The sequence below is a fragment of the Apis florea genome, unplaced genomic scaffold (assembly GCF_048593485.1).
Source record: "Apis florea isolate Af1SG1 unplaced genomic scaffold, ASM4859348v1 contig_2411_pilon, whole genome shotgun sequence".
Classification (NCBI taxonomy): domain Eukaryota; kingdom Metazoa; phylum Arthropoda; class Insecta; order Hymenoptera; family Apidae; genus Apis; species Apis florea.
In genome coordinates this window covers 313,092-340,866 of record NW_028256580.1, presented here as the reverse complement: position 1 = coordinate 340,866, position 27,775 = coordinate 313,092, and the positions used below count along the sequence as shown (strand labels likewise).

The 27,775-nt window shown below is 31.9% G+C and overlaps 4 protein-coding genes and 1 long non-coding RNA gene across 12 annotated transcripts; 3 read left to right on the top strand and 2 right to left on the bottom strand.

Moving 5' to 3' along the window:
• Nucleotides 1-72: 72 nt before the first annotated feature.
• Nucleotides 73-14,767, top strand: Dhc62B (Dynein heavy chain at 62B). The gene is made up of 30 exons (XM_031916229.2): nt 73-302; nt 367-555; nt 632-1,008; nt 1,178-1,424; nt 1,575-1,964; nt 2,059-2,269; nt 2,367-2,640; nt 2,729-3,109; nt 3,168-3,261; nt 3,333-3,487; nt 3,595-3,880; nt 3,996-4,157; nt 4,222-4,433; nt 4,514-4,631; nt 4,712-4,952; nt 5,026-5,272; nt 5,346-8,526; nt 8,615-9,216; nt 9,312-9,598; nt 9,685-9,938; nt 10,028-10,324; nt 10,387-10,882; nt 11,106-11,851; nt 11,956-12,306; nt 12,391-12,857; nt 12,975-13,132; nt 13,231-13,477; nt 13,566-13,971; nt 14,055-14,318; nt 14,403-14,767. The coding sequence occupies exons 1-30, from the start codon at nt 189-191 to the stop codon at nt 14,751-14,753; spliced, it is 11,805 nt and encodes a 3,934-aa protein (XP_031772089.2). The 5' UTR covers nt 73-188; the 3' UTR covers nt 14,754-14,767.
• Nucleotides 14,768-15,169: 402 nt separating this feature from the next.
• Nucleotides 15,170-17,143, top strand: Arp6 (Actin-related protein 6). Of its 4 annotated transcripts, none has more exons than XM_003693153.4 (3): nt 15,170-15,778; nt 15,849-16,820; nt 16,907-17,143. In XM_003693153.4, exons 1-3 carry the CDS (start codon nt 15,705-15,707, stop codon nt 17,034-17,036), a joined length of 1,176 nt encoding a protein of 391 aa, XP_003693201.1. In that variant the 5' UTR covers nt 15,170-15,704; the 3' UTR covers nt 17,037-17,143. The 4 variants fall into 4 exon arrangements, with proteins under 4 accessions (XP_003693201.1, XP_012341369.1, XP_086761462.1 ...); XM_012485915.3 differs by having other exon boundaries at nt 15,202-15,757; XM_086905336.1 differs by having other exon boundaries at nt 15,202-15,778; nt 15,849-16,723.
• Nucleotides 17,032-18,936, bottom strand: Uba5 (Ubiquitin-like activating enzyme 5). Of its 2 annotated transcripts, XM_086905337.1 has the most exons (7): nt 18,704-18,843; nt 18,414-18,549; nt 18,147-18,343; nt 17,891-18,077; nt 17,719-17,821; nt 17,485-17,655; nt 17,032-17,418 (listed from the first exon to the last, which is right to left on the bottom strand). In XM_086905337.1, the coding sequence occupies exons 1-7, from the start codon at nt 18,841-18,843 to the stop codon at nt 17,243-17,245; spliced, it is 1,110 nt and encodes a 369-aa protein (XP_086761463.1). In that variant the 3' UTR covers nt 17,032-17,242. The 2 variants fall into 2 exon arrangements, with proteins under 2 accessions (XP_086761463.1, XP_012341370.2); XM_012485916.3 differs by having other exon boundaries at nt 17,485-17,821; nt 18,704-18,936.
• LOC147657979 (uncharacterized) lies at nt 18,708-22,289 on the top strand. Its single transcript, XR_015291338.1, has 3 exons — nt 18,708-18,930; nt 21,141-21,220; nt 22,048-22,289. It is a non-coding gene; the product is annotated as an uncharacterized LOC147657979 (long non-coding RNA).
• On the bottom strand, nt 21,779-27,637 carry CkIIalpha (casein kinase II subunit alpha). 4 transcript variants are annotated; one of them, XM_012485914.2, is made up of 8 exons: nt 27,450-27,637; nt 26,195-26,423; nt 25,953-26,064; nt 25,657-25,869; nt 24,764-24,958; nt 24,302-24,653; nt 24,097-24,190; nt 21,779-22,694 (listed from the first exon to the last, which is right to left on the bottom strand). In XM_012485914.2, the coding sequence occupies exons 2-7, from the start codon at nt 26,287-26,289 to the stop codon at nt 24,105-24,107; spliced, it is 1,053 nt and encodes a 350-aa protein (XP_012341368.1). In that variant the 5' UTR covers nt 26,290-26,423; nt 27,450-27,637; the 3' UTR covers nt 21,779-22,694; nt 24,097-24,104. The 4 variants fall into 4 exon arrangements, with proteins under 4 accessions (XP_012341368.1, XP_012341366.2, XP_086761460.1 ...); XM_012485912.2 differs by having other exon boundaries at nt 24,113-24,190; XM_086905334.1 differs by having other exon boundaries at nt 26,195-26,345.
• Between the last annotated feature and the right edge of the window lie 138 nt (nt 27,638-27,775).

Here is a 27,775-nt window from a genome sequence, read left to right as displayed (position 1 = left end):
TTTCTAGTTTATTTCTAGTTTGTCGGATAACTTCGGATGAGTTGAAGAACAAGCGGCAATATTCAACGTTGATTTTCAATTCGACAATTCATATGTGAAAATACAAAAATAAGGATCTTTTAATAATAATAATAATAATAAGAATTTAAATCTTTAATAAAAAAAAGAAAAGAAAAAAATAAACGAAAATGCTGAATGCGAAGGAAGAGGAAAATGTAACTTGTGAATTAATTAAAACGCCGAATTTGGAATATTATTCAAATATCGAACAATTCTCCAAAAACATGCTTGAATTACAAAAGGTAGTCATATCAACTTGTTTTTCTATTTCCAAATTGTGTATTAAAGTGGAAAATTTCCGTTTAGAAAATGAGTGATATCGAAGACGTGCGAAATGTATTGGAATTAGTGGTAACAAAGTCGAAGATTCGTCAGCAAGAAAAGTTAACCGATTATCAAACTATTAACGAATGCCATCTGGAATGTCCCCAAAGTTTCTACTTTGAAAAAATGAAAGAGTTTGCAAATAAATTACCCCCGAATATCTTGTTACTTGTATGTAATTTCACAATCCATTATAAATTATATAAATAAATTTAAAGTGTTTATACAATGTTGAAAAATCATCTAGGAATGGGAAGAAAATATTCGAAATTTAATATCGGTTAATTTACGAACCAAATACGTGGATATTTTTGAGGATCAAATGCTCGAAACAAAGACACGTTATTACGAAGCAATGCACGACATGGCCGTAAAAAAAGTGATAGCAATAGAATGTCAAGATATTTGTAATTTGGGATTAGAAGAAATTCCTCCGTACAAGCTTGCCGGACGAACTGAATTTTATCCAAAATTTTTGAAAAATCGATGCGCGCTTAAAAAAAAATATTATTTACCTCATAAACTGATGAAAAATATAGTAGCAAAGGCTCATTTCTTGATGCCAAAATGGATGTGTGATTTCGGACGTTATCGAGCAGAATTCGATTATCTTGATTTTAACAGGTGAAACTTTCCTTTCCTTTGTAAACAAATTTGGATTTTTTATCGAAAATTTTCGATAGTAAGTTCAATTCACCATTCTCCCTTTAAAAGTTTATAAATTTTATACAGATATTGAATAAAAAAAAAAGCTATAAAAATCACCAGTTTTTTAATAAACGAACGATTGTAGATTTTTAGATTTGGTAGAAAATGATACGAAAAAAGGCGCGATTATGGTTACTAGTGTTTATTACAGCGACATCGTGCGACTGATCTCTCAACCTCGCTATCTTAGTGACGTACCGTCATTTTCTTTGCCTAATTTTCTCAACTGTGCCAACAATTTACTCGCTCTTCAAATTGTCACGCTCATGATAGATACTATAGAATATTTGCTTGAAGTATTAAAAGACAAGCAAATCCTACCTTTATTCAAGGTAAAACGATAAAAGATATAAAGTTAAATATCTTTGAATTTTATCCTTTGATTAAACGATCATTGCTGCTAACTTCAGAAAGTATGACTTATTAAAGTATAAATAATTGAACGGGAAAAAAGAGCTCAATGATATTTTTGTTTTGTTTAGGTTCAATTAAAATGCGAGGAAAATGATCTGTTTCTTAGCCCGACGATGCTTGAAATTTGTAACGCGTTTTATAATATTATCGATCAAATTAAAAATACCGCGCAACAATTGTCGCCACTGGAGTCTTGGGTTAGTGTAAAGATTCATCGAGAATATATTAAAGTCGAATTACCAGAATGGTATTTAAAAGACACGCATCGACGTCTCGAAGAAATATTGAAGAACACTTTTCGACCCTTCAACGATTACGTTGATGAACTGCATAAAAAATTCCATATTGTTTTCGATCCAAAATCGCACGATATCTATAGTAGAATGGGATATAGTTTTCAAGAAAAAGTATCTCAGGTTGAAGATTTTAATCGACTTATTCGAGACATAAATGGCATGGTAAATGCATTATCATACGATATCTGCTTTTTTTTTTTTTTTTTCCTTTTTTTGAAAATTGACGAAAAGAAACACGCATATTTTTATATTTTAGCCGGATCACGAGTACTTTCCGATCGGGATAATAAATCAAATTGGAGCAAAGGCAGGGCTTCTTTATTACGCGGAAGAAGTGCGTAAATTGATTATCGAAGAATTAGTCAAAAGTCATCGAAATTATAATCTTGAAATTTGTAAAACGTTTGAAGATATAAGGGAGCGTGCTTTGCACATTCCTTATAATACTAAAGAATTACTCGAATTGGGTATAAATTTTTTTAAAAAAAAGAATTTACAAGAAAAATATTAATCGCGTTATAAAAAAAAAAAAAAAAGAAATTAAATAAAACAATTCCGTTTTAGGTGATTATATGTTGTATGCCGCGTCAACGTTAATGAGATTATTAGAGGAAAAGATCACTTTATCGTTGCGCATGATGGCATCATTAATTGGAATGACAACATTAACCAAAGATCATATCGAATTGAATAACGACACTATTCATTGGTTAAAGCGGATAAGACCAATATTCGAGCAAAATAGCGTCATGTACGAGCAAACTAAATCTGAGTTGGAGGAGAAACTTGTGAAGAAAATCGATGATCTTAACGCGAGTGTCGAGGACATGTATCCCAGGTGAAACATTAATATATAATATAATTTTGAAACATGATTTTCAACGCATCGTTGTTCTATCATATTTCATCGTTTCCATCCCTGTTAGATTGAAAATTATGAATGATATGGATTATGCGAATCGGATTCGAGAATACATTGAATTCATGCGAAAGTTCGCACGCGATTTAGATCGTATGGACGAAAGGGTGAACTGGATTAACGAGGAAGAAAAACTCTTTAAATATCCCCTCTCTGTATATCCACGTATCAACGAATTGAAAGAAATTATAATGCCGTACTACGATTTAATTTATCGTGGTTACCAATGGCAAAGGCATCGGGACGTCTGGCTGGATGGCCCGTTCGAGTATTTGGATTCAAACGATGTCGAGAACAAGGCAACTGATTATTTTTCAAATTTCAGTAAAATAAACAAACAGTATAGGACAAGAATAAAGATGGAGATTGCAATGAATTATCCGCACAGGTAACGGACACAATGTCGAACGAATTTAATTAATTAATCATTAAGAAATCGATCCTAGTTTCACAGGATCTCCAGATGACTCGGATCCTTTACAACAACCGGCGCCTTTAAAACTAACCTATCAGCTTATGGAAGATATCAAATGGTTTAAGGTGGTTTTTCAACGAATAGTTATATATTAAAAAAAAACGTTCACTTATTTTCTCTTCTACTTTTCACATAGCACTATATACCGTTGCTAACGGTTTTTCGAAATCCTGCGATGCGACAAATTCATTGGGATGAAATGTCGGTAATAGCAGGTTTCGATCTTACCCCTGATGCTGGAACAACGTTCAGGAAAATTATCCTGATGAATTTGATGGAAGAAATTGAAAAGTAAATTGAACTTTTTTATTTTTCATTAAATTTTCTCTTTCTCTCTCTCTCTCTCTCTCTCTGATCCAATCCATACGAGTTCTAATTTCAATTCATATTCGATCAAGGTACGAAACAATAAGCATAAGCGCAACGAAACAACTTGCTCTCGCAGATCTGTTAGCAAAGCTGATTAGCGAATGGGATGATGTATTGTTTATAACTATACCTTATAAAGATTCGGGAGTGAACATTTTGACGCAGTTAGACGACACTCAAATGCTTTTGGAGGATCAGATAATAAAAGTCGAAGCGATGCGAGGTTCTGCGTTCGTCAAACTTATCGAGGAAGAAGTTAAAACTTTTTATTTTCTCTTACATCGAATACACTCGACGATAGAAGAATGGACCAAAGTATTTTTAGAAGCTTTATCTCGTCATTCATCCTTCTTATCTTTCTTATACATACATTTTATTCCTATATAGTGTATATATATATATATATACACACACTATATATTTTTGTTAGGTTCAAGTACAATGGATGTATTTATTACCTATCTTTTCAAGCAAAGATATCGTAGCGCAATTACCGGAAGAAGAGGTATTATTTTTTCAAGTAGATAGAATATTTCGTAGCGCGATGAATGGTGTCGCGAAGGATCCTCGTGTACGAGAAACTGCTGGTTCTGTAAGTATTATTGGAAGTATCGTATTACGTGTCAAAGAAAAGTAAACAAGATCTATTTACATAGGTGGGTCTTCTAGAAATCATGCAAGAAGCTAATCTATTGATGGAAAAAGTAAACGAGGGTGTATTGAATTACTTAGAAAAGAAGAGGCTCTTCTTTCCACGATTTTTCTTCTTAAGTAACGACGATATGCTCGAGATATTATCCGAAACAAAGGAACCTCTTCGAGTCCAACCGCATCTTCGAAAATGTTTCGAAGGCATAAACAGGCTGCGGTAAACTATGCAAAGGTGTCAATGATTAAGAATGCGACAATCGAAAAATATTGATCTCCTAATAATGCATAACTCGGCAGATTTGACGAACAATTGGAAATATGTTCCATGTTTAGTGAAGACTACGAGGAAGTTAGAATGCAGGAAAGGATTTCGACCGCTGCGGCGCGAGGTTGTGTGGAACGATGGCTCATTCAAGTGCGTGTGACCATAACGTGTTTGTAGAAAAAAGAAAAAAATTTCATTCGAATACACGAGAGTACATTTTGAGGTTATAGGTGGAGGAACAAATGTTGAAATCTGTACGACATGAAATCCTTATGAGCTATCTCGATTATGAGGTCAATAAACGAGACTTGTGGGTACTTATTTGGCCTGGTATGGTTGTCCTATGCGTATCTCAAATTTACTGGACTATGGAAGTTCAAAATAGCCTTATGACTCGTATACCTTCGACAATGGAGGTACTTCATGACAAACTCATGTTCCAAATCTTGGAAATGGTTGAATTAGTTAAAGGTAGTAACTATGAAGATGTAAAAAAAAAAAAAAAAAAAAAAAACTTATTAAATAAAATCTAAAAATTTCTCAGGATATTTAACGAAACAAAATCGAACTACGTTAAATGCTCTTATCACCTTGGACGTGCATGCCAAGGATGTCGTAAAATTATTGATCGACAGGAAGATCATAGACGAAATGGATTTTGAATGGTTGGCCCAATTGCGCTATTATTGGGAAGATGACGTATTTGTTAGAATTATTTATACAACTGTGAATTATGCTTACGAATACATTGGGAATTGTCCTCGTCTCGTTATCACTCCTCTAACGGATAGGTAAAAAAATTAAAGAAATCAAGAAATCAAGATTGTTTGAGAAAATTTAAAATTTAAGATAATTCACTCATAGATGTTATCGCACTTTAATCGGTGCCTATTCCTTGAACTTGAATGGAGCACCGGAAGGTCCGGCCGGTACCGGTAAAACAGAAACGACGAAAGACTTGGGCAGAGCTGTAGCCGTACAATGCGTAGTTTTCAATTGTTCCGAAGGTCTCGATTACAAAAATATGGGAAAATTCTTCAAAGGTCTCGCCTCGTGCGGAGCATGGTCTTGCTTCGACGAATTTAACAGAATCGATCTCGAAGTGTTGTCCGTGGTCGCGCAACAAATTCTTTGCATCATTCAAGCCGTACGCGCCAAACTGGAAACATTCGTCTTCGAGGGGACCGAATTGAAATTAAATGCCGCCGTTTACGTTTGCATCACGATGAATCCTGGTTACGCGGGTCGTTCAGAGTTACCCGACAATTTGAAAGTTCTTTTTAGAAGCGTGGCAATGATGGTGCCCGATTACGCTATGATCGCCGAAATATTTCTTTATTCTTCTGGATTCGGTACAGCCCGAGAACTCTCCACGAAGATCGTAACGACGTACAAACTATGCTCGGAACAGTTATCTTCCCAATCCCATTACGACTACGGGATGCGAGCCGTGAAAACGGTGCTAACAGCTGCACAAAATATCAAATTACAATTGCCGGACGAGAACGAGTCCGTGCTTTTACTTAGATCCGTGATCGACGTTAATCTGCCGAAATTCTTGGCGCACGACGTCCCACTTTTCCAAGGTATCGTCTCCGATCTGTTCCCCGGACTGGAATTACCCGCTCCGAGTTACGATGTACTCTTAAAAGCTGTCCACGAAGTTTGCGATAAAAAAAACTTACAACCGGTCGACGGTTTTCTCTTGAAGATCATACAAACGTTCGAAATGATGATCGTCCGTCATGGATTTATGCTCGTCGGTGAACCGTTCGGCGGTAAGACATCGATACTTCACACTTTGGCCAACGCCTTGACCACCATGTTTGAACAGAATGAGCCGAACGGAGTTGCGACAAAATATTTCACGATCAATCCAAAATCTATAACGTTGGATCAGCTATACGGATTTTTCGATCCTGTTTCTTCCGAATGGACCGACGGTATTTGCGCAGTTGCATTTCGAAGGTATTCCACCGAAGACACACCCGACAGGAAATGGATTATTTTTGACGGGCCGGTCGATGCAGTGTGGATCGAGAATCTCAATACCGTCCTCGACGACAATAAAAAACTTTGTCTAACATCCGGTGAGATAATACAAATGACCGGTGTAATGTCAATGATATTCGAGACAATGGATCTTGAGCACGCGTCTCCCGCCACGGTGTCCCGTTGTGGAATGATATACGTGGAACCGCGTGTTCTTGGCTGGAAACCGTTCCTTGATTCTTGGATAAATATATTAAATCCCATATGGAAAGAGAATCACGAGAACGAGATCAAAGAATTGTTCCATTGGCTGATGGATCCATGTTTAGAATTTATTCGAAAAAATTGTCACACGACTATCTTTGTTGGCCAAATTCATCAAGTTGTATCAACGTTGAATATCTTCGAGATATATATGGAAGATGCGGTGCAACAAAATCTAGCAACTTTCGAGCAATTCGTTTTGTCGTGGCTACAAGCAACTATGTTAATGTCGATGGTTTGGGGAATCGGTGGTACGCTAGATTTCCCTTCCCGTATATTATTCAACAACTTTTTCTTAAGTTTTTGGAAGAACGAACAAAAGGAATACCCGCTTCCCGAATTTCTTCTTGAAATTTTAATCTCTATTCCGACCGAGGAGCTGATTCACGATTGTTTTTACACGTATCGTGGAAGAGGGGCGTGGAGACGTTTCAGCGACATGGCAAGACAGGAGGAATTTTCGGATGTTGGAAGTATCGTTCAATTGATAATACCCACTGTCGATACCGTAAAATATCAATCTTTATTTTTAAAGCACATTCAATATCACAAACGTTTCTTGTTGTACGGAGACACGGGGACTGGAAAAAGTTTTTACATCAACGATTTGATCATGAACAAATTAGGCGAAGAGGAATATCTACCGAATTTCATCACGTTCACTCCGCACATTACTGCTGCGCAGACGCAAGAACTGATTATACTAAAATTATACAAGAGACGCAGAAACAAATATGGCCCTTTAGCTGGCACGTTTTGTATCGTGTTTATCGATGATGTTAACATGCCTGCGAAAGAACTTTACGGTTCCCAACCACCGATCGAGCTGCTACGACAATTTTTCGATCACGAAGTTTGGTTCGATCTGAAGAAACCGGAAAAGATTTACATATACGATACCATGTTCGTGTGCGCAATGGGCCTACCAGGTGGCAGTAGACAGGTATTGTACAACAGATTTTTGAGACATTTTAATCTGTTCACCATCGATAAATTTTCCGAAGAGACCATGACCAGAATTTTTACAAACATCGCGTTCATTGGTTTACAACGGCATGGTTTCACCACGGCAATCATGCCGGTTATCATGGATATTGTGAACGCGACCATGAATATTTTTCAACACGCTCAGGAAGAGCTTAGGCCGACCCCGGCGAAATCCCATTATCTGTTTAACCTGCGTGATTTTTCTCGTGTGATAACCGGTTGCACCATGATAAGAGTAGAATCTGTCGAAACGAGATCGGATTTCACGAAACTTTGGGTACACGAAACTTTGAGAGTTTTTGGCGATAGGTTAATCGATACGAAGGATCGACACTGGCTGTTCATAAGGATCAGGGAAGCGGTTACTGCTAATCTAAGGGAATCGTTCGATACGGTATTCGATTATTTGCCAAAGGTCGATGATCAATTAACGGAGGAAAGCTTGCGAAGTTTGATATTCGGCACTTTTATGGACGTGGACACGATCCCGGCCGATCGCCGCTACGAAGAGGTAAAATCAATGGACGAATATTTAGAAGTAGCCATCTCTTATCTCGAGGAGTACAACATTACGCACAGACACAAGATGGACATTGTCCTGTTCCGTTACGCTTTGGAACATCTTGCCAGAATCTGTCGTATATTAGCAATCCCATGCGGTAGTTTGCTGATGGTTGGCGTAGGTGGATCCGGTAGGCAATCTTTAACAAAATTGGCTTCGAACATAGCCAATCTTGGTCTGTTTCAACCGGAAATGGGTAGCATGTATGGCCTACAAGAATGGCGGGACGATGTAAAAAAGGTTTGCTTTTTATAAATCGATCACGATTTTTATTAATTATAATAATAATAATAATGACAACGATAATAATATTTCGTATCGTTTATAGGTGCTGATAAATTCTGGTGGAATAGGCAAGGATTACGTATTTTTGCTCACCGAAGGACAAATGAAAACCGACATATTCCTAAACGATATCGACAGCTTGTTAAATTCTGGCGAGGTACCGAACATATTCAGCATCGAAGAAAGACAGGAAATCATCGAGATGACTCGGTTGGCCGCTCAGGGCGGTGATCGGAATTTAGATATATCGGTGCTCGCGATACTTTCCTTCTTCCGTAACCGTTGCAAAGAAAAGTTGCACATAATGCTATGCTTCAGCCCTATTGGGGACACCTTCAGAATCAGGCTTCGACTTTATCCAAGTCTCGTGAATTGTTGCACAATCGATTGGTTCGACGTGTGGCCCGAGGACGCTCTCGAACAAGTAGCTCTACGCAGCACCACTGACATCAACATTGACGAGACCGTGAAGGTTAACGCGGTGATCGCCTGTAAATTTTTCCACGCTTGCGCCAAAGATATCAGTGATCGTTTTTACAGCGACACGGGTAGAAAAACTTACATCACGACGGCCGGCTTCCTGGATCTCATACAATCTTACGCGGAACTGATAAAAGAAAAACAAGAAGAGCTGAGCCTCGCGAGGTGTGCGTGTATGATACATGTGTAATTGCTTGCCAAATGATTAAGACCATTCATTTGCTCTCCTCCTTTCTTTCCTTCCTTTCCCCGTGCAACAGAGATCGTTATCTCAACGGGTTGGATAAACTTCAATTCGCGGCCGAGCAAATTGGCGAAATGAGAGTAACGCTTTCGGAATTACGGCCCCAACTCGAAGCATCGGCCCACGAGACGACCGAGACGATGAAGAAAATTGAGACCGAGAATATCAGCGTGGAGAAGGCTACGATCTTGGTGAAGAAGGACGAAGACATGGCAAATATACAGGCCGAAATTGCAATGAATCTGAAGACTGAATGCGAGGCAGATTTGGCCGAGGCTTTGCCCGCCCTCGAGGAGGCATTGGGTACAACTTGTTAACCAATTATGTTTAGAATACCTTCTATAGAAATGTTCTTCATCTATTATTATTTATCTTTACTTTAATTTTAGCCGCTCTGGATACATTAAAGCCGGCCGATATAGCGGTTGTAAGAACAATGAGAAGTCCTCCGGCCGGAGTAAGACTCGTTATGGCTGCGGTGTGCGTGATGTTGGGCATACCTCCTCTTCGAGTCGAGGATCCAGTTACCGGTAAAAAGGAGAACGACTATTGGACTCCGAGCAAACGTTTATTGGGCGACATGAAATTTTTAGAAACGTTGCGACAATACGACAAGGATAACATTCCTTCGCATATCATGAACGTATGGTCAACTTATCATTCCATTCTTCTATATTATTATTATTATTATTTGTTTATTATTATTATTATTTATTTTATCTCTAAATACAGGAAATAAAAACAGTCTACATGACCGATAAAAATTTCGAGCCGAAGATAGTAGCTAGGGCGTCGTCGGCAGCCGAAGGTCTCTGTAAATGGGTGAGAGCTATGGTATTGTACGACGAGGTAATAAAAGTAGTTGCGCCGAAAAGGGAAAAATTACAAATCGCGCAACGAGATTACGAGAACACTGTCAAATTTTTAAACGAAAGACGCGAATTGCTTGCCGAACTGACCGAAAAGTTGAACGTTCTCAAGGAAAGTTTACGAGTGATACTCGCCAAAAAGATCGAATTGGAGAACGAAGTAAAATAATAAACGTGAACGAATCTCGTATACCTTTTGTATTAATCGTGAATCTTTTACAGGTAACAATATGTAGAAATAAATTGATCCGCGCTGAAAAGTTAATTAGCGGATTGGGAGGAGAGAAGGATCGTTGGACCCTTGCGGCCAAGAACTTACAAAAATTTTACGATACTTTGCCGGGTGATATTTTGATTTCATGTAGCATGATAGCGTATCTTGGTCCATTCACATCTCCTTATCGTATCGAAAGCTTGGAAAAATGGACGACTTACGTTAAGAATTTGAAAATCCCATGCTCGGAAGAATTTGATTTCGTTAAGATACTCGGATCCGAGGTAAAGATCAATTCTTGGAACATATTTGGACTACCTCGAGACTTATTTTCCATCGAGAACGCCATTATCATGGATAATTCAAAAAGATGGAGTTTATTCATCGATCCTCAGAGTCAAGCTAATAAATGGATTCGTAACATGGAGAAACAAAACGAATTGGAAATCGTGAAATTGACAGATGTAAATTATATGTATATCATAGAAAAAGCGCTGGAATATGGTAATCTATTGTGCTAAAAAATTTTATTCTTTTCTTTTCTCCTTTCTCGAGTCGTAATTTGCATTCCGATTAGTTTCGACGAGTTAGTTAATTAACCTAACCTATATAACTTTTAACTTTCGACTCCAATAAAATCTTGACACAATTTTGCTCAATTTTAATCCCCGCGCGTCAAATTTAATTTTGAAACAATATGGAAACAACATTGAATATTTGTTTTTAGGAAAACCAGTATTGATAGAGAACGTGCTTGAAGAATTGACACCACCTCTTGAGCCGATATTAATGAAGGCGATATATAAAATGGGCCCTTTCTGGTTTATCACACTTGGCGAAAAAGTAATCGAATATAATCTGCGATTCAAACTGTATATTACAACGAAATTACGCAATCCGCATTATCTACCGGAGATTTTCAATAAAGTAACTGTGATCAATTTCGCTTTAACGATTGGCGCTTTAGAAGATCAATTGTTAGGTATCGTGGTTGCGAAGGAGAGGCCAGATTTGCAGGAAAAGCGAGAATACTTGATCGTTCAAAGTGCCGCGAACAGACAAGCTTTGCTGCAAGTCGAGGATAATATTTTGAAAACTTTATCAGTGGCCGGTGCTAGAATTTTAGAGGACGAGGAAGCCATAGAAATCTTAGATTCGTCAAAAATTCTTTCCATTGATATATTAAAGAAACAAGCTGCTGCGAAAAAAACGGAGGCACAGATCGAAGGATTTCGACAAAATTACAAACCCATAGCAGTACATAGTTCCGCTCTTTATTATACGATCACCGATCTACCCAACATCGATCCTATGTATCAATATTCGTTGATGTGGTTTATCAATTTATATATTAATTCGATAGAAACTGCGAATAAAAGTATAATTCTCGCAAGAAGATTGGAATTTCTTCGAGAAACTTTTACCTATAACTTATATCAAAATGTCTGTAGATCTTTATTCGAAAAGGACAAGGTAAACTTTCGTATCGTCAAATATTTTTCTATATTTATTTTTGATATAATATTCTTTGAATGAGTTTTAATATGATTTTAATTTAATCAATTTTTCTGGTCTAGCTTTTGTACTCGTTCGTCTTGTACACGACTATCTTAATGACGGAGGACGCGATCTCGAGAGAAGAAATGACATTCTTTCTTTCCGGAGGTGTTGTAATTGCTGGATTACCAGAGAATCCAGTAACCTGGCTTGCAGATAAATCTTGGGGAGAAATTTGCAGAGTTCAAACATTACCTAACTTCACCAATTTTCAGTTTAATTTCACACGTAATCTAGTTGCGTGGAAAGAATATTACGATTTATTAAATCCAGAAAAGGCACCGATACCAGAGCCATGGGAGGAAAGATTAACACCTTTTCAGAAATTAATTATCATGAGAATGATTAGAACGGACAAAGTAATGATCGCGGTAAAGTATTCCACGTTTTTATTCAGCCTCTATCTATAAAAAACACAAGACGAAAATTAAACGAAAATTAAACTTTACAAATAGATACAACAATTCGTCGAAGCTGGAATGGGTTTGAAGTTTATATTACCACCACCTTTTGATATTTCCAAATCTTTCGCGGAATCAAGTTCCTTGATACCATTGATATTCATCTTGTCTCCGGGCTCAGATCCAATGGAAGCGCTGAGAAGCTTTGCGGAAGCTATGAATTTCCAAGAAAAATTCCACTCGATTTCCCTCGGTCAAGGTCAAGGTCCCATCGCTCAAAAATTGATCGAGCAAGCTCAATATACCGGCGAATGGGTGTGTTTGCAAAATTGTCACTTGGCTGCCTCTTGGATGCCTATGTTGGAAGATATCTGTGACCGTTTCGATCCTTCCAATACGCACGTCCACTTTCGTCTATGGCTTACCAGCTATCCTTCCGAATATTTCCCAATTACGATTCTGCAAAATGGCGTCAAAATGACAAACGAACCTCCGACCGGTTTACAGAACAATATTATGAGGTGAATTTTTAACATACATCTATATATTTAATAAAAAGTAAAAATAATTGAATTGTTTTAAATGTCACGTAGAAAAAGATTCTTTCATTACAAATTACAAATTTATTCGATTGATAGATCCTATAAATCCGAAGCAATCAAAAACATAGATGCTTTTTATGGCGAGTCTGTTAAAAGGAAAGCATTCTCAAAATTGCTTTACGCTTTGTGTTTCTTTCATGCTGTAGTGCAAGAAAGACGAAATTATGGCTCTCAAGGTTGGAATATAAAATACGGTCCGTATCAAATGTCTTCTTATTTTTCTATCTTTCTTTCTTTCTTTCTTTCTTTTTTCCTTTTTACGTAATTAAAAAAATATAATTTCACGATACAGGTTTCAATGAATCGGATCTTCAAATATCCGTTCAACAACTTCACCTGTATATAAACAATTATGAGGATGTACCTTTCAAAGCTATTATATATCTAACCGGTGAATGTAATTATGGTGGTCGGGTCACGGATGATAGAGATAGAAGATGTTTAAATACAATATTACATGATTTTTATAATCCGAATGTAATTATAAATCCGAATTACACCTTTGCAGATATTGGACCCGAATATAGTTTACCAAAAAGGTATTTCTTATCTTTTTAGCTGAAACCTTTATCATCAGAGAATAAAGAAATAGGAATTAACACGTTTTGTTTTGTATATATGCGATAGATACGAATACGATGATTTTATCAAACAAATTCAAGGAATCCCTTTAAATCCACCACCAGAAGCGTTTGGATTGCATATGAATGCTGGAATTACACGGGATATTGAATTAGCAAATACATTCTTTCAATCCATGTTAATGATTCAAGGAGCAGTAGTGATAGGTGATGCTATTAAACAGGACGAAATGATGTTAAATATGAAAAAAGATATTTATGACAGAATGCCTGAATTATTTGATATCGAGGAGGCGCAAAAACAATATCCTATCGTTTATATGGAATCAATGAATACTGTCTTAATACAAGAATTGGTAAGATATAACATCCTCTTACAGGAGATTAAACAATCTCTCGATATGTTAGAGAAAACGGTAAAAGGATTGATAGTGATGACCCCTGAGATAGAGGTATCGCAAAATTTAATGATATCACAATTTACTAACATACATTTTGATAAATATATTTCAAAAATTATGATATATGATTCTAGATTTTAGGTAGTTATATATTAAGCGCAAAAATTCCACTATCTTGGATAAATGCATGTGCTTATCCAAGTTTAAAACCATTGCCAAATTTTATTAATGATTTTCTTGATCGATTAAACTTCTTTAAAAAGTGGTTAAAAGAAGGTATACCGAAAACCTTTTGGATATCTGGATTTTCGTTCGTGCATGCTTTTCTTACAGCAACAACGCAAAACTTTGCCCGAAAATACAAGATACCTATCGATAAAATTGATTTTGATTTCAAGGTTCTTTTTGTTATAAATATATTTAAAGCATAATCACATTTTTTAAAATAAAAGAACGCCTTAAACATTTTTGTCATTTTCTAGGTACTTCCTAAATTTGAATTGAATGAATCACCGATCGATGGTGTTTATGTTTACGGGATGTATTTGGCCGGTGCCAGATGGAATTTGAGCAACATGCTACTCGCTGAAAGTTATCCAAAAATACTTTGGGAATCTATGCCAATAATTTGGATGAAACCATCTATAATGGATGCGATTCATATAGGAGAACGATACGAATGTCCTGTTTATATTACTTCTGCGCGTTTTGGTGTTCTTAAGACAACTGGACATTCTACTAATTACGTATTATCAATTCTCTTAGAAACTGATTATCCTATCAGTCATTGGATTAAAAGAGGACTAGCTTTAATTTGTCAACTCGATAATTAAACAATTTCTCATAACATTTGCGTTTCTCTTTCATACTTACGCTCAATGAATTAAACAAAGAAAGAATAAAGTTAATCAAATGGAATTATTTTTTGAGGGAGATTAGCTTTTTTATAAAGCAAATGTAGAAGAAAAGATTGATTAAAAAAAAATATTGAAATTAACGCCATCTCCAGAATGTCGCAAATGACACATAAAATAAGGATAGAGAATAGTGGGAGAAGAATAGAGATAGGATAAGAATTGACTGTCAGCACCATTTCTTGGATATCAAAGATATCTTTTGAAAAGTAGGATAAAGTAGAATAAGATTGAAGATCATTCAACCATCTCTAGAATATTTCGTAAAGAAATTGCTTTGAAAAGATGGCTCTGACAATCAATTCTTGTTCTATTTTTATTTTTCTTCTATATTTATATTTAATCTGCGGTGCTAAGAGATGGCGTTGATTCAGAAATTTTTATTCTATTTTACTAATTTCTCTCGTTGTTTATTCGCTCTTTAAAATTTATACGCTCAAAAAACAATTCCTGATATCTGTTTAATTTTATTACAATTATTACAATTATAATTTATTATCTTTTTTTCTTAATGTATTATAGATTAAAAATCCCAATAAAATGTATCGATTCAATTTATAAAACTTTATAGAGTATCTATTTTTTTTTAAGATTTTATATTGAAATTTAATTTCAATTCTACTTATTACTAATTGATTATCTTAAGTTGAATTTGTAATGTTAAGAATAATGTTAAAATGATTGAGTTCTAGTAAGCATAACATAAAATTCATTGAATTTTATCCTCTGTGATTTAAAAATGAAGTATTTTGTATTACGTGTTGTGTAAATGAAATTTATTTTCATCTATATTTTGAAATAACGATCAATTAAATTTAAATAATAAATAAAACAATCAATTTTTTATTTATTGTTTCATTATTTGTTAAAATGAGCAATTCTACTTTTGTTCTTGATAACGGTGCCTATACTGCAAAAGTTGGGTTAGCTTCTGATAATGTCAAGTAATTAAATAATTGTTTATGATTGAAATGAAATGAAAGAAAATGAGAATAAAAACAATTTAATTTTTAGATTAGTTCCAAATTGCATAATGAAAGCGAAAAGTGAACGTCGAAGACCTTTCGTAGGAAGTCAAATCGAAGAATGTCGAGATGCATCTGGACTTTTTTATATTTTACCATTTCAAAAAGGATATCTTGTTAATTGGGATGTTCAAAAAACTGTATGGGATTATATATTCTCCAAAGAATGCTGTTTGGTGAACTTGAATCAACTTTCTGTAATTGTAACTGAACCTTTATTTAATTTTTCTACTGTTCAAGAAGCCATGATGGAAATATTTTTTGAAGAATACGAATGTCAAAGTCTTTTAAGAATTAATAGCTGTACACTTTCTTGTTATCAGTATAAGACAGAAAATCCTAATACAAAATGTTGCATCGTAGTTGATAGTGGTTATAGTTTTACTCATATAGTACCATATGTAAATGATACTAAAATTAAAGAAGGTATTAGACGTATTGATGTGGGTGGAAAACTTCTTACAAATCATCTTAAAGAAATTATATCTTATCGTCAACTTCATGTTATGGATGAAACTTACGTAATAAATCAAGTGAAAGAGGATTCCTGTTTTGTTTCTCAAGAATTTTTTAAAGATATGGACATTGCCAAAAATAAAATAGAAAACAATCCTATAATCAAAGATTATGTTCTACCGGATTATACAACATTAAGACGTGGTTTCCTAAAAAATCCAGAACCTCCTAATGAACAACAAACTCTACGATTAAGCAATGAGAGATTTGCTATACCAGAAATTTTATTTTTTCCGTCGGATGTCGGTATTCGTCAAATGGGTATTCCAGAAGCAATTATGGATTGTTTAAAAGCTTGTGATGAAGAAACATGGCCACACCTTTTATCCAATATTATTATTACTGGAGGTAATGCAAAATTTCCTGGATTCCAGGAAAGAATTTATAAAGAAGTTAGAAGTTTAGCACCTGCAGAATACACGATAAATGTGCACTTACCCGAAAAGTAATAAAAAAATTTCAATATAATTTAAAATCAATATAATTAATAAGTTCAATGTATATATAATTTATTATTATCTTTATTTCTAGCCCAGTCACATATGCATGGCAGGGTGGAAAAACACTTTCCAAAGATTCAATATTTTCAAATCTTCTAGTAACAAGAGAAGATTATGAGGAAGAAGGCCAAAATCTTTGTTTTGAACGTTTCGACATTTAACTGTAATAAATTTCTTTTATTCAATATTTCATACTTATGTATATCTACAATGTACATGTGTATGTACATAATATTGTGATATATATTAAATATTCACTTATCTTTTATTTATTTTTTTTTAACATATTATTTTTTATCTAATAATATGAAAAATATAAATGGAATGCATAAATAACATTATGAATGTTATTGTAAATGAACAAAAATTAAATAGATTTCATTTGTGCCATTAGTTCTTCTAAGCTAATATTAGATTCGGACGAAATTTGATTGATTTGCGAATCAATTGAATCAGAACCATAGTTTGTTTCTTTTACATATACTGACGTTAAATATTTATTTTCGTCTACTTGTTGATCTCGTTCATCGATAAGAGAAATTCCTACAATGACATAAGATTTTAGTTTAGTAATTTTACACTGATATATATATATATAATATCACGCACCCCATTCGTTATCTTCGTGTAAAGGCGTATCTTCAACTACCTCTTTTATCTTATGTTCTGGTTTTGGTCTTAATCTATATTCTTCTTGATGTTTTCTACAATAACTATCTTCGCAATTTGGATTTGGTTTTAATATCATTTTAGGAAAAAAATCTTGCATAGCATTATAACCTAAATAATAAGAAACATCACCAAAGTTTAAAAGGTACTTAAGTGCATTTTGAACTAAAAAACCTGCAACAATTCCCATTGTTGTTGGTAAAGATGCTGCACAAACGCCATCTCGTTTTAATGTTTTTTCATCTATATTTTCTGCTACTACCAATGGAGGAGCACACTAGAAATAAAATATTTGCTATCTAATTTCTAAGTTATTATTCATATTTTAATTGTAATATTTATTCACCGCAAAACATGCTGTTTCTCCAGGAACAATAAATTGGATATGCCCAGAAACTGCATTTTCAGAAACTCCGCTTTCAAACCATTTTTGATTAAGTTCATTGCAAGCAGTATTAATTGCCATCCGTGCTTCAAAATTGTCTACACAACTTAGAACTAAATCTACTGGACCCTTATTTAAACTTGCTGTGCTAAAAATAAAAATTTATGTGAATCAAATATTTCTAATTATAATTATTCAAAAAATATTTTTATGTAACCTTATAACATTCATGAAGTCTTCAAAATGATCCATTGTAGTAATATTGTAATTATGAGTTTCAATTTCTACATCTGGATTAATATATTGTAATGTCATTGATGCTGCTTCTACTTTATTTTGACCAGCTTGATAGGGTTGAAAGAAAAGTCTATTCATATTTGCCATTTCTACTTTATCATAATCAAAAAGAATCAACTAAAATTTATATTATTTGTTATTTATAAAGAACTGAAAAATCTTTCATAAATTTATATAATATTATTACCTTGCCAATTCCACATCTTGTTAGCATTTCTGCAGTTACACTACCAATTCCACCTATTCCAACTATAGCAATTGTTAATTCTTTTATACTTTCATAATTATTCACTATACCCATACGTTTTAATGCCATCAAACGACTAATGAAAGAACAAAAATAATATTAAAATTTTATATTTTAAGTTTAGTTGTATTAAAGAATAATTGTAAAAATGTATAAAATTATATTAAATATTTATATATTTTTGTAAAATATTTGATAATATAAAAAAATCTTATATAAACACAAATTACCTGTATGGATTTGAATCATTCACTTCACTTGACATATGTTCTATTTTTTCTCTTGTTGTAAACATATTTTTATGTTGTTCTTTAAGCAATTTGTTTTCGAGTTCTTTAATTTTTTGTCGCAATCCATCAATTTCATCCATTATTGAGATTAAAAAATAATTTTTAAAAGAATACGTAAGGTATGATACTACAGTTATGATGCACACGCCAATCTTTTCTAAGTAATAGTAAGTATTTTCATGTATCGTGATAGATGAATTATTTTGTACATAACATATAAACTTACATATTTATTTAAAATAAATTATTAATTTGCAAAATAATAATATATACTTATGATCGATATACTTACATATTCATTGAAATTTTAAAATAATTTCAAAATTAGAAACATAACTTCTTATTTGAATAACCTTAAAAAGAGCATAATTATCATAAAATATATATATAAAATATAAAATTTTTTATAAATTATACTTTTTTTCTTTCTTTTTTTTTAAGTAAAATAATTAAAATATAAATTGAGAAGTTCAAAAAATATAAAATCTTCAATTTCAGAAAATTGATATAGGTAAATAAATACGGATTTTGTATATCTTCTTCTTTACTTATTTCATGTTTATAAAAATGGACTTTTATATACTATATTTTTTCATTAAAATCTTTAATTACAATGATTGAGAATAAAATTTATTATATGATAATTATATATAAAAAATAGAAAATTAGCATAAAATAGAGTCTTTCACTGAAAAACTCAATAATTATAAGGTTTATTTTTTTTTTTTTTTAATACAAACAAAATTGTATTTGTTTCTTTTTCAATTAATTCTATACAGCATTGTTTAGTATTACAGCATTTCGTATTATAAATTATATATATTGTTGTTACACTTCATATATGCACAAGTATTTTGTACCCGCAGAAAAAAAATTTTTTGTAATTTTTTGTTATCTTTTATTTAGCCATCGTATTACTAATTTTAAGAGTAAATATTGCAAAAACATTAAAAACATGTGATCATGTAATACAGGATGGATTTCTTATTTTCGTCATGTTTTCATTATTCGACGACATTAAGTCAAATTAATTCCGTGCACTTTGGCTAATTTTATTGTCATACCTCAATTGTGTTAAAATAGTCTATTTCCCAATATCCCGTATTTATTAGAAAAAAGAAAAAAAAGAAAAAAAAATTTAGAATCGAGAGAGAAACAGAAAACGAGGAAGTATATAAACAATTTCACTTTATCACTTTGGTATTGTTGAATGAATATAAAAGTTCAATGTACATTTGGTGTATATATATTGAAAAATTGGTGCACTTTTTTTCTCAGAATATAGCCGTTCTTTAACAAAATAGGGAAAAATTTTTTAACTGACCTATGATATATGATCTATGATATATGATAATAATAGAACGACTTTTTCTAATGATTTTCTTTTAACAATACATTTTCTTGTCAAAATAGTGTTAAATTATGATTGCGAGATAAAAATATCAACGTTCAAATTTAGCATAATATATTAATTACATTAGTGACAATTCATTATTTTAATTTTTTCTTTCTTTCTTTTTTTTTTTTTTTTTTTTTTTGTTTAAGTTCATTTGCAGATTTAAATAGGAGTTATTCAATATTTCTTTTTTTTTTTTCTATAAAACTAAACTAGATTATCATAAACTTAACGTACGAACAGGAAGGGTTATCAAATTTAGATAAACAATTATGTATACGCCGTTCTTGCCATGTAAAAGACTTGAAAATAGATATTTGTAAATCGTGTTCAAGCAATACCACGATTATAAAAAACGAAATAAATAAAATGTATTTATACTTTACTGGTACATAAAGTATTTCCTTTTTACATCTTTAACATTTATAGTGCATTATCTTTGTTATACATCTACGTACTCTTTCGTTTATTATCACTTATCTGTGTTATGTATATATGTATATATATCTTTTATACATTATTGAAAAATAAAATATACATATATATATACATATAAATGCTTTAAATATGTAATAATATGGCAAAAACGGCGCAATAATCAGAATAAGAAGCAAACATTTCTCTTTTAGCCGATAATATTCGAAAGCATACCCCACTCTTTGAATTTAAATTCACACTCCGCTTGATAGGGTACGCATTTAAAATACTCTACATATATATGATGAGTGTGTGTATGTAAGTTTGTAAATGTGTAGTTCGTATGTGTAACACGCGCGTGCGCGCGTGTTCCATATATGTATATATGTATATATGTATGTATGTATATGTATATATATATGTATATATATATATATATATACATATATATATATATATGTATATATGTATGTATGTATATGTATATATATATATGTATATATATATATATATATATACATATATATATATATATACTGAATTGACCGTACTTTATGCGTATAGGAACTGATGAATTCTTTCGAAATAATACGAAAGGACATGGTTTACAAGTGGAGTGTGCTCTTCCTATACATTCTTTAAAAGTACGTCTCTCTTCCATTCTCTCTCTCGCTCGTTCGCTTGCTCTCTCTCTCTCTCTCCCCCTCTTTCTCTCGAAGTAAATTTTTCCAATGTACACAATAAACTGACTTACGGTCATATATAAATAATTATATATTCAATTTATAAGAAACACATTGGTAATGCTGTATATGAAATAAATTGATTGATTTAATGGTTGTTATCGATATTAAGTTTTTGACCAGCATATCAGATGTACAAGGTACAGCAATACAAATGTTTTTTTTTTCTTCCTTTATCAGCGTGTGTTTAATTCATGTACATAGGCTTCTGCTGGCGCCAAGTGTTTTAAGGTGCCTGTGAATTCTCACTTTGGTCAATGAAAATTGAATTAAGACTCTATAATGTTCTTTGATATAATTTAAAAATTATTATAGAAATATGAAAATAACAAGAGCTAAAATTTTAAGCGTGACCTTAAAAATGATGGTTTAAAAGCATTTGATCAATGATGCCTTTTACCAGTAGCTTGGTAACATTTATTACTGGATATATAGGTATTCACAGAGCACAAAGAGTACTTGGCTATAACAAACATTTTATTCAACTATCATTGTATCAGATATAAACGAACATTTTTATCATCGTTAAAAGTACTAAACCGAGCGGCCTAAGGTACATGTTAAGTGTAAGCACATATGTGCTATGTGTATGTGTGTGTAGTACGCGCTTTATGAATGCAAATACACATGGTTTGTTTTGCATCATTTTCATTATAATGTCTCATGTAATAACGGACGATCTTCCAAGTGACATAACATGATCTAATCGCGTCTTTATGCATTTACAGATTTCCCGCGATCGTGACATTAGTAGCAGCGTCAAAGGAACACAATAGAAATGACAGATTATAAAAACACAGAAAAGAAACATACAATTATTAACAGCACATGCACACCGGCCAATATGGACAGAGCACGTACTTCATAGACTTAATTTTAATGTTGTAAACTTTCTTTTGTTTCTAAATGATTTGCAATGTAACAAAAATACTTTGAAACGTATCATTTATACTTCTTATGCCATTTAAAATTTTATCGCATAGAGTTTATTTCCAATATATCAAACCTGAATTCCTTTAAGTAATACCCACGATGAAAATCAAGGAATGTCTAAAATGTAGAATTTTATACACCACGTCAAAATATAATTGCCATTTATGTAAGGAGTGGTCCACCATCACATAATGTATTTTTCTTCTTCTTAAATTTGCAAATTTAGGTGGAATGGAAGATTCAACTTTTCGTACATAAATAATCAAAAGTTGAAAATTGTATGTTAAGGATGTAATGGATGTGATGAATACTTCATCGTTTTCTGAGTCCCATTTCCAACTTGTCCCACCATATTTTTCAGTCGGTTTATTCCACGAACCGGTACGCTGCTCACAGTCACGCTTAGGGATGGGATTAAGCCCCTCGCGCGAAGTATCGATACCTAAATGAAAATGTTTGATTCTTCGCACGCTCCTTACAAATACGCATACTGACTAAAAAAATGTCTGTTTTAAAATGACTAAGCAATTCAAGTCCAGTTGTCGTCTAATACCAATAATTATTTATAAAAAAAAGATTAAATATCTGTTACCATAATAATTAATAAATTTTGGAAGTAATATATTTGGTATACTCTTTAAATCATAAGGTTTTAATTGCACATTGTATTTATTATTATCAAACATTACCCAGTAAACGATTATTTCATTTAAATGAATTGAAAATTTTTGAAGCTATTGCACTAATCAGGTTCGCATTTAAGTAAATTAATTTTTATAATATTCACCATTTAATAAGGAGGAATCAAACATTTTCTTTCAAGTGTTATTAATAGTACGTGCGACTTCTTCCTCGAGGAAAAAATACATCATCCTTGATAATCGGCGAGGCATTGCTATAACTGATACTCGATATAACAATATAAGAAAAGTCAGCATTTTATACATTTTATTCTAATTATATATTAATCGATACTAAACGACATATAGACTTGAATCGTTTAAATATTTTAAATCAAACATTTGTTTAGTTGCATTTTTAGTCACATTATGACCATTTGAAACGATCTTCTTGTTAAAAAGACGAAAAAGAAGATAAAAAAATAGTCGAGAAAATTTGAAAATTCTAAAGTACAATGTATCGTGAAAAATAAAATACATATTACTTAAAAGAAGATCGTAATCATATTTTTAACAGTCGACATTATTCTATTTCGTATGTTTTCTTTATAATATGACTATAAGTCGCATTAGTCATTCCATACATCTGAGAAACTTCAGATTAAAGAAAAATTAATAGATGTTTATATTCCGGCCACAACGGAGAAAATCTTGGTCTCATTATTTAGATGACTGGAATGACCTTGCGTAAAGCGTAACACAATTTTTTACTTTAACTAATTCGCAATGGGAAAAGTTTCCGATGGATACTTAATATTAATGATTTATTTCAACATAAATGTGTTTCCACGCTCAACGTTTGAACACTTTACAAAAACAGTGTTTATCTATCATTGCGAATTAGTTAAATTTTACAATGCCGGACGATGTCAACAATTGATTTCATGCATTCAATTGAGTGCCAACAGAACTACGTATTCGTACAATATAATACAAACACATGTTCATATTTCCGGCATTTTTCTCATTCTTTGTTTTTTTATAAATATCGTAAAATAGAAGTTGTAAATTCGAATCAATACAAACTTCATGGATGTTCAATCGATACACATCTTATTCGAAGATGCGAAATTATATATTCACGGCATTCTCATGGTCGATTCAACAATACGTGAATGATATGGTTAAATAATTATAAATTGGAAATTGAGGTGGTGACATTACCTGGGCCGTTACTCACCTACAGGCAACGAACCTGTTATGGGAGTAGGTGACGATGATACCATGTTCAATCGACCCTGATCTTTTACTATTGGATCTAAGATGAATGAAAAAAACAATATTAAAATAAAATAATCATTTCTCATCAGTTTATTATTGTTATTTTGTAAGAACTTAGTGCAAAATTTGATTACATTATAGTACTTACAAAAATAGGGATGTTCCATAGCTTCACGTGCGGTGAGTCTTTCATAATGATCATAACGCAAAAGTTTATCAAGAAAATCAAGACTTTCGTGCGATACCAAATGTTGATTCTCTGAATGCATAAAACGTTCCCAGCGTTTACGTGAATGTCGGCCTAAAATATCATTGAAGCGAGGATCCAATTCAATATGATATTTTTCAAGATATTCAAATAGTTCTTCAGTTCCAAGAACTTTTGCAATTCTCACTAATTGGTCGTAATTATCGTGTCCATGAAAAAACGGTTCTTTCCTGAATATCATACTTGCAAGCATACATCCAAGAGACCACATATCTAATGAATAATCATACATCTGCGGTAGGAAAAGAAACAACATTTATAATTAAAACTATATATTAAAATTATTAACCAGTATATAATAAAATTAATTTATATTAAATTTATGATATGATCAATACAAACCTGATAATCTACAAGTAGTTCTGGACCTTTAAAATAACGCGAGGCTACTCGTACATTATATTCTTGACCAGGATGGTAAAATTCTGCTAGACCCCAATCGATTAACCGTAACTTTCGATTTTCATGATCTATCATAACGTTGTGCGGTTTAACGTCCCTATGCATTATTCCCATACTATGGCAATAATCTAATGCCTAAACAAAAAAAAAACAATTGCGTCTTATATATCATTAATGCTTTTTTAACATGTTATTTAGCCATAGATGTAAAATGGATCGAACACTATCGACACATTACTTACTTAAATATTCATGAGTCCGAAAATTTTAAAAATTTCTGAAACTAAGGATACTTTTTATATACTTTTGACAAATAAACAAGAACGATTCCTTCATTTTTACAGAAAAATATTACATCATATTTTCCTTTATTATATTCACTTTTAAAAATTTTTATGCAAAATATTAAATCTTTAAAATTACTAAATTTTATTATATCCAATCATGAAAATAAAGAATATTACCCCCCCCCCCAAAAAAAAGAAAAGAAAAGAGAAAGAAAAGAAAAACAGAAAAAAAAAGAAAATAATTCATGGTTGCTGTATATAAATAATTTAAAAATCTAATTTTTCTATAGCATTTAAAGAAATAAATAATGAAAGTAAGATAATTTCAATAGAATAAATCATCAATCAAATATTTTGATCTAAGAATACTATTACTAATTATGACAAAGAATGATAATAAAGAGAAAATAATGAATTTGTATAAATGAAATATTTTCGAACTCTTCCTTGAACCTATGATATGCACCTACATCTATCAAATTAATAATCTCGAAGATTTCACATTGGACTGATACTTGGTTCCATTGCACTTAACAATACACGCACTTTTAATAATTCGTAGAGGTAGTATCTTATGTCGTAGTCTGTTAGCGTCTGGTATAATTGCTTGAAATCTGTGTTGTTCACATGTTCAAATATCAGTGCCGGTGTCCTTGATACAGGATCTTTAACAACAGCTTGGAGTGTAATTATGTTGGTCCCTCCTTTTAGATTTTCTAAGATTTTAATCTCCCTTTTTATTTTCTTCTTTTTTACAGGCTAAACATTAAAATCATATAAAAATTAATATTTCTTATTAATTTTAATAAAATTATTATTAAAACATAATCTGTATTTTTTACCTTTAAAATTTTTACAACACACTTTTCATTATTTGTAATATTAATAGCTTCAAATACTTCACTATATTTTCCTCTGCCTAATTTTCTCACTAGTTGATAATCATCTTGTTGTCTATATAACAAATAATTTATTATAATTAAAATAAATAAGAAAAATATGTATAAATGAATGCATGCATATATACATTTGTAGATGCATATATATATATATATAGACAGATAAACTTTTATTATACACTTACCCCCAATCAACAACATAGGATTCATAGTCCCAATAATCTCTAGACTTGTGTGAATTCACATCGGTGTAAACTCGCGCTCTACTAGGTAGTGCCATTTTTTCTGATATATCACTACTACTATTTGTTTTGTGGAGTGCTATTCTTTCACTGTCTATTGAAAAATTACAAAAGCTAGTTAATTTATTTCCTCCACTCACCCAGTTACAAATGCGCGAGGATAAATATATACCTGAGTATTTAAAAAAATTATATTAAAATAAAATTACAATAATTAAACATATTTTAATATAACAATTATAATTATAATATTCTAATGTTTAATAATCTTAAATTTTCTAAAATTTTTATGTTCACATACGAATTATAAAATTAAATATTAATAATAACTATATTAAAATTTAAACAATTATTGCATTTTTATATATATTTGTAATTATTTATAATTTTCATATATAATTATAATTAATTAAAATAATATTAAATTAAACTTAATATTAAATATATAACATTTATTTGATTTTAAAATATTTTCAATTTAAATATATATAATGATGCATAATAATATATAGAAATAAATTCTGATATTTAAATATATATATACATATATATTACATTCATTGTAGTAAATAAATTCAAAATTATCAATTAAAATATCAATAATACAACATAATTAAAACAATATAATAAAGAAAGTACAAATACTTAATTACTTTTATTAGCAACATTAATTTTTTATATATATAAATGGAGAAAGATTTAACCAAATTCCTTTATAAACTATCTATACAATGTTTATTGAAAATATCTATGACATTTAATTGAATGTAATCAGAAAAAACAGTCATTTATATGGTTAGAAGAATCAAAACAACTTCAATAAGAATAATTACAAATTTACAAGCAGTATAATGAAAGAAAAAAATAATTTTTAAAATAAGAAACTAAAGTTGAAAACGTGTTCACCGATTATAAGGAATGAACTGCATATTCCTTAGATGTCTATTGATTGTGAGTTCACAGAATACATTTGTACAGTTTGAAGTTATGATTTAGCAAAAGAATTTTTATATAAGTAAATATAATTTGCATAAAGAAAATTGAATTTTCATTAAATAGAAAAAGACTAGGCAAAAATTAATCTACTATCGCAATAGGGATTAGAACACGTACAAGCACAAGACACGAACACACATGTACGAGATAAATCACACGCCATCGCAATCAGGAAATTAATGTTAACTTATTTTAGACTTACCTAATGCATTCCGGACCCGAATCTTGATTAAATTGACCGCAATAGATCTCTAAATTCGTCGTAAAACCACGCAACCTACTTAAGGAATACGTGAGGCCGCGCGAACGCGTGAAACTCGAAGATTTTTGCGGGCGGCCGGCTTCTCAAACGATCGAGGTCCAAGATGGCAGCCAACAACCAACCACAAACTTCAAATATATATAGATTGAAATCAGCAATCTTCAACCATCTCTCCAATCAAAGCTTATTAAGACTATCACTTTTATGGATTATCAATGTTGCAATTATATTGTAATTTATAGATTATCAATTATATCAAATAAAGA

Excerpts from the sequence above, each read along its gene's own strand:
- Dhc62B (XM_031916229.2), top strand. The coding sequence starts at position 189 with ATGCTGAATGCGAAGGAAGAGGAAAATGTAACTTGTGAATTAATTAAA. Across the intron at positions 9,599-9,684 it reads CGCCCTCGAGGAGGCATTGG|CCGCTCTGGATACATTAAAG; the intron begins GTACAACTTGTT and ends CTTTAATTTTAG. Across the intron at positions 13,478-13,565 it reads GAATATAGTTTACCAAAAAG|ATACGAATACGATGATTTTA; the intron begins GTATTTCTTATC and ends TATATGCGATAG.
- Arp6 (XM_003693153.4), top strand. The coding sequence starts at position 15,705 with ATGAGCAATTCTACTTTTGTTCTTGATAACGGTGCCTATACTGCAAAA. Across the intron at positions 15,779-15,848 it reads TTAGCTTCTGATAATGTCAA|ATTAGTTCCAAATTGCATAA; the intron begins GTAATTAAATAA and ends TTTAATTTTTAG. Across the intron at positions 16,821-16,906 it reads AATGTGCACTTACCCGAAAA|CCCAGTCACATATGCATGGC; the intron begins GTAATAAAAAAA and ends CTTTATTTCTAG.
- Uba5 (XM_012485916.3), bottom strand. The coding sequence starts at position 18,843 with ATGGATGAAATTGATGGATTGCGACAAAAAATTAAAGAACTCGAAAAC. Across the intron at positions 18,078-18,146 it reads GACTTCATGAATGTTATAAG|CACAGCAAGTTTAAATAAGG; the intron begins GTTACATAAAAA and ends TTTTATTTTTAG. Across the intron at positions 17,822-17,890 it reads GAGAAACAGCATGTTTTGCG|TGTGCTCCTCCATTGGTAGT; the intron begins GTGAATAAATAT and ends TTTTATTTCTAG.
- CkIIalpha (XM_012485912.2), bottom strand. The coding sequence starts at position 26,289 with ATGGCACTACCTAGTAGAGCGCGAGTTTACACCGATGTGAATTCACAC. Across the intron at positions 26,065-26,194 it reads TCCTATGTTGTTGATTGGGG|ACAACAAGATGATTATCAAC; the intron begins GTAAGTGTATAA and ends TTTGTTATATAG. Across the intron at positions 22,695-24,112 it reads AACAGGTTCGTTGCCTGTAG|GTATCGATACTTCGCGCGAG; the intron begins GTGAGTAACGGC and ends ATTTTCATTTAG.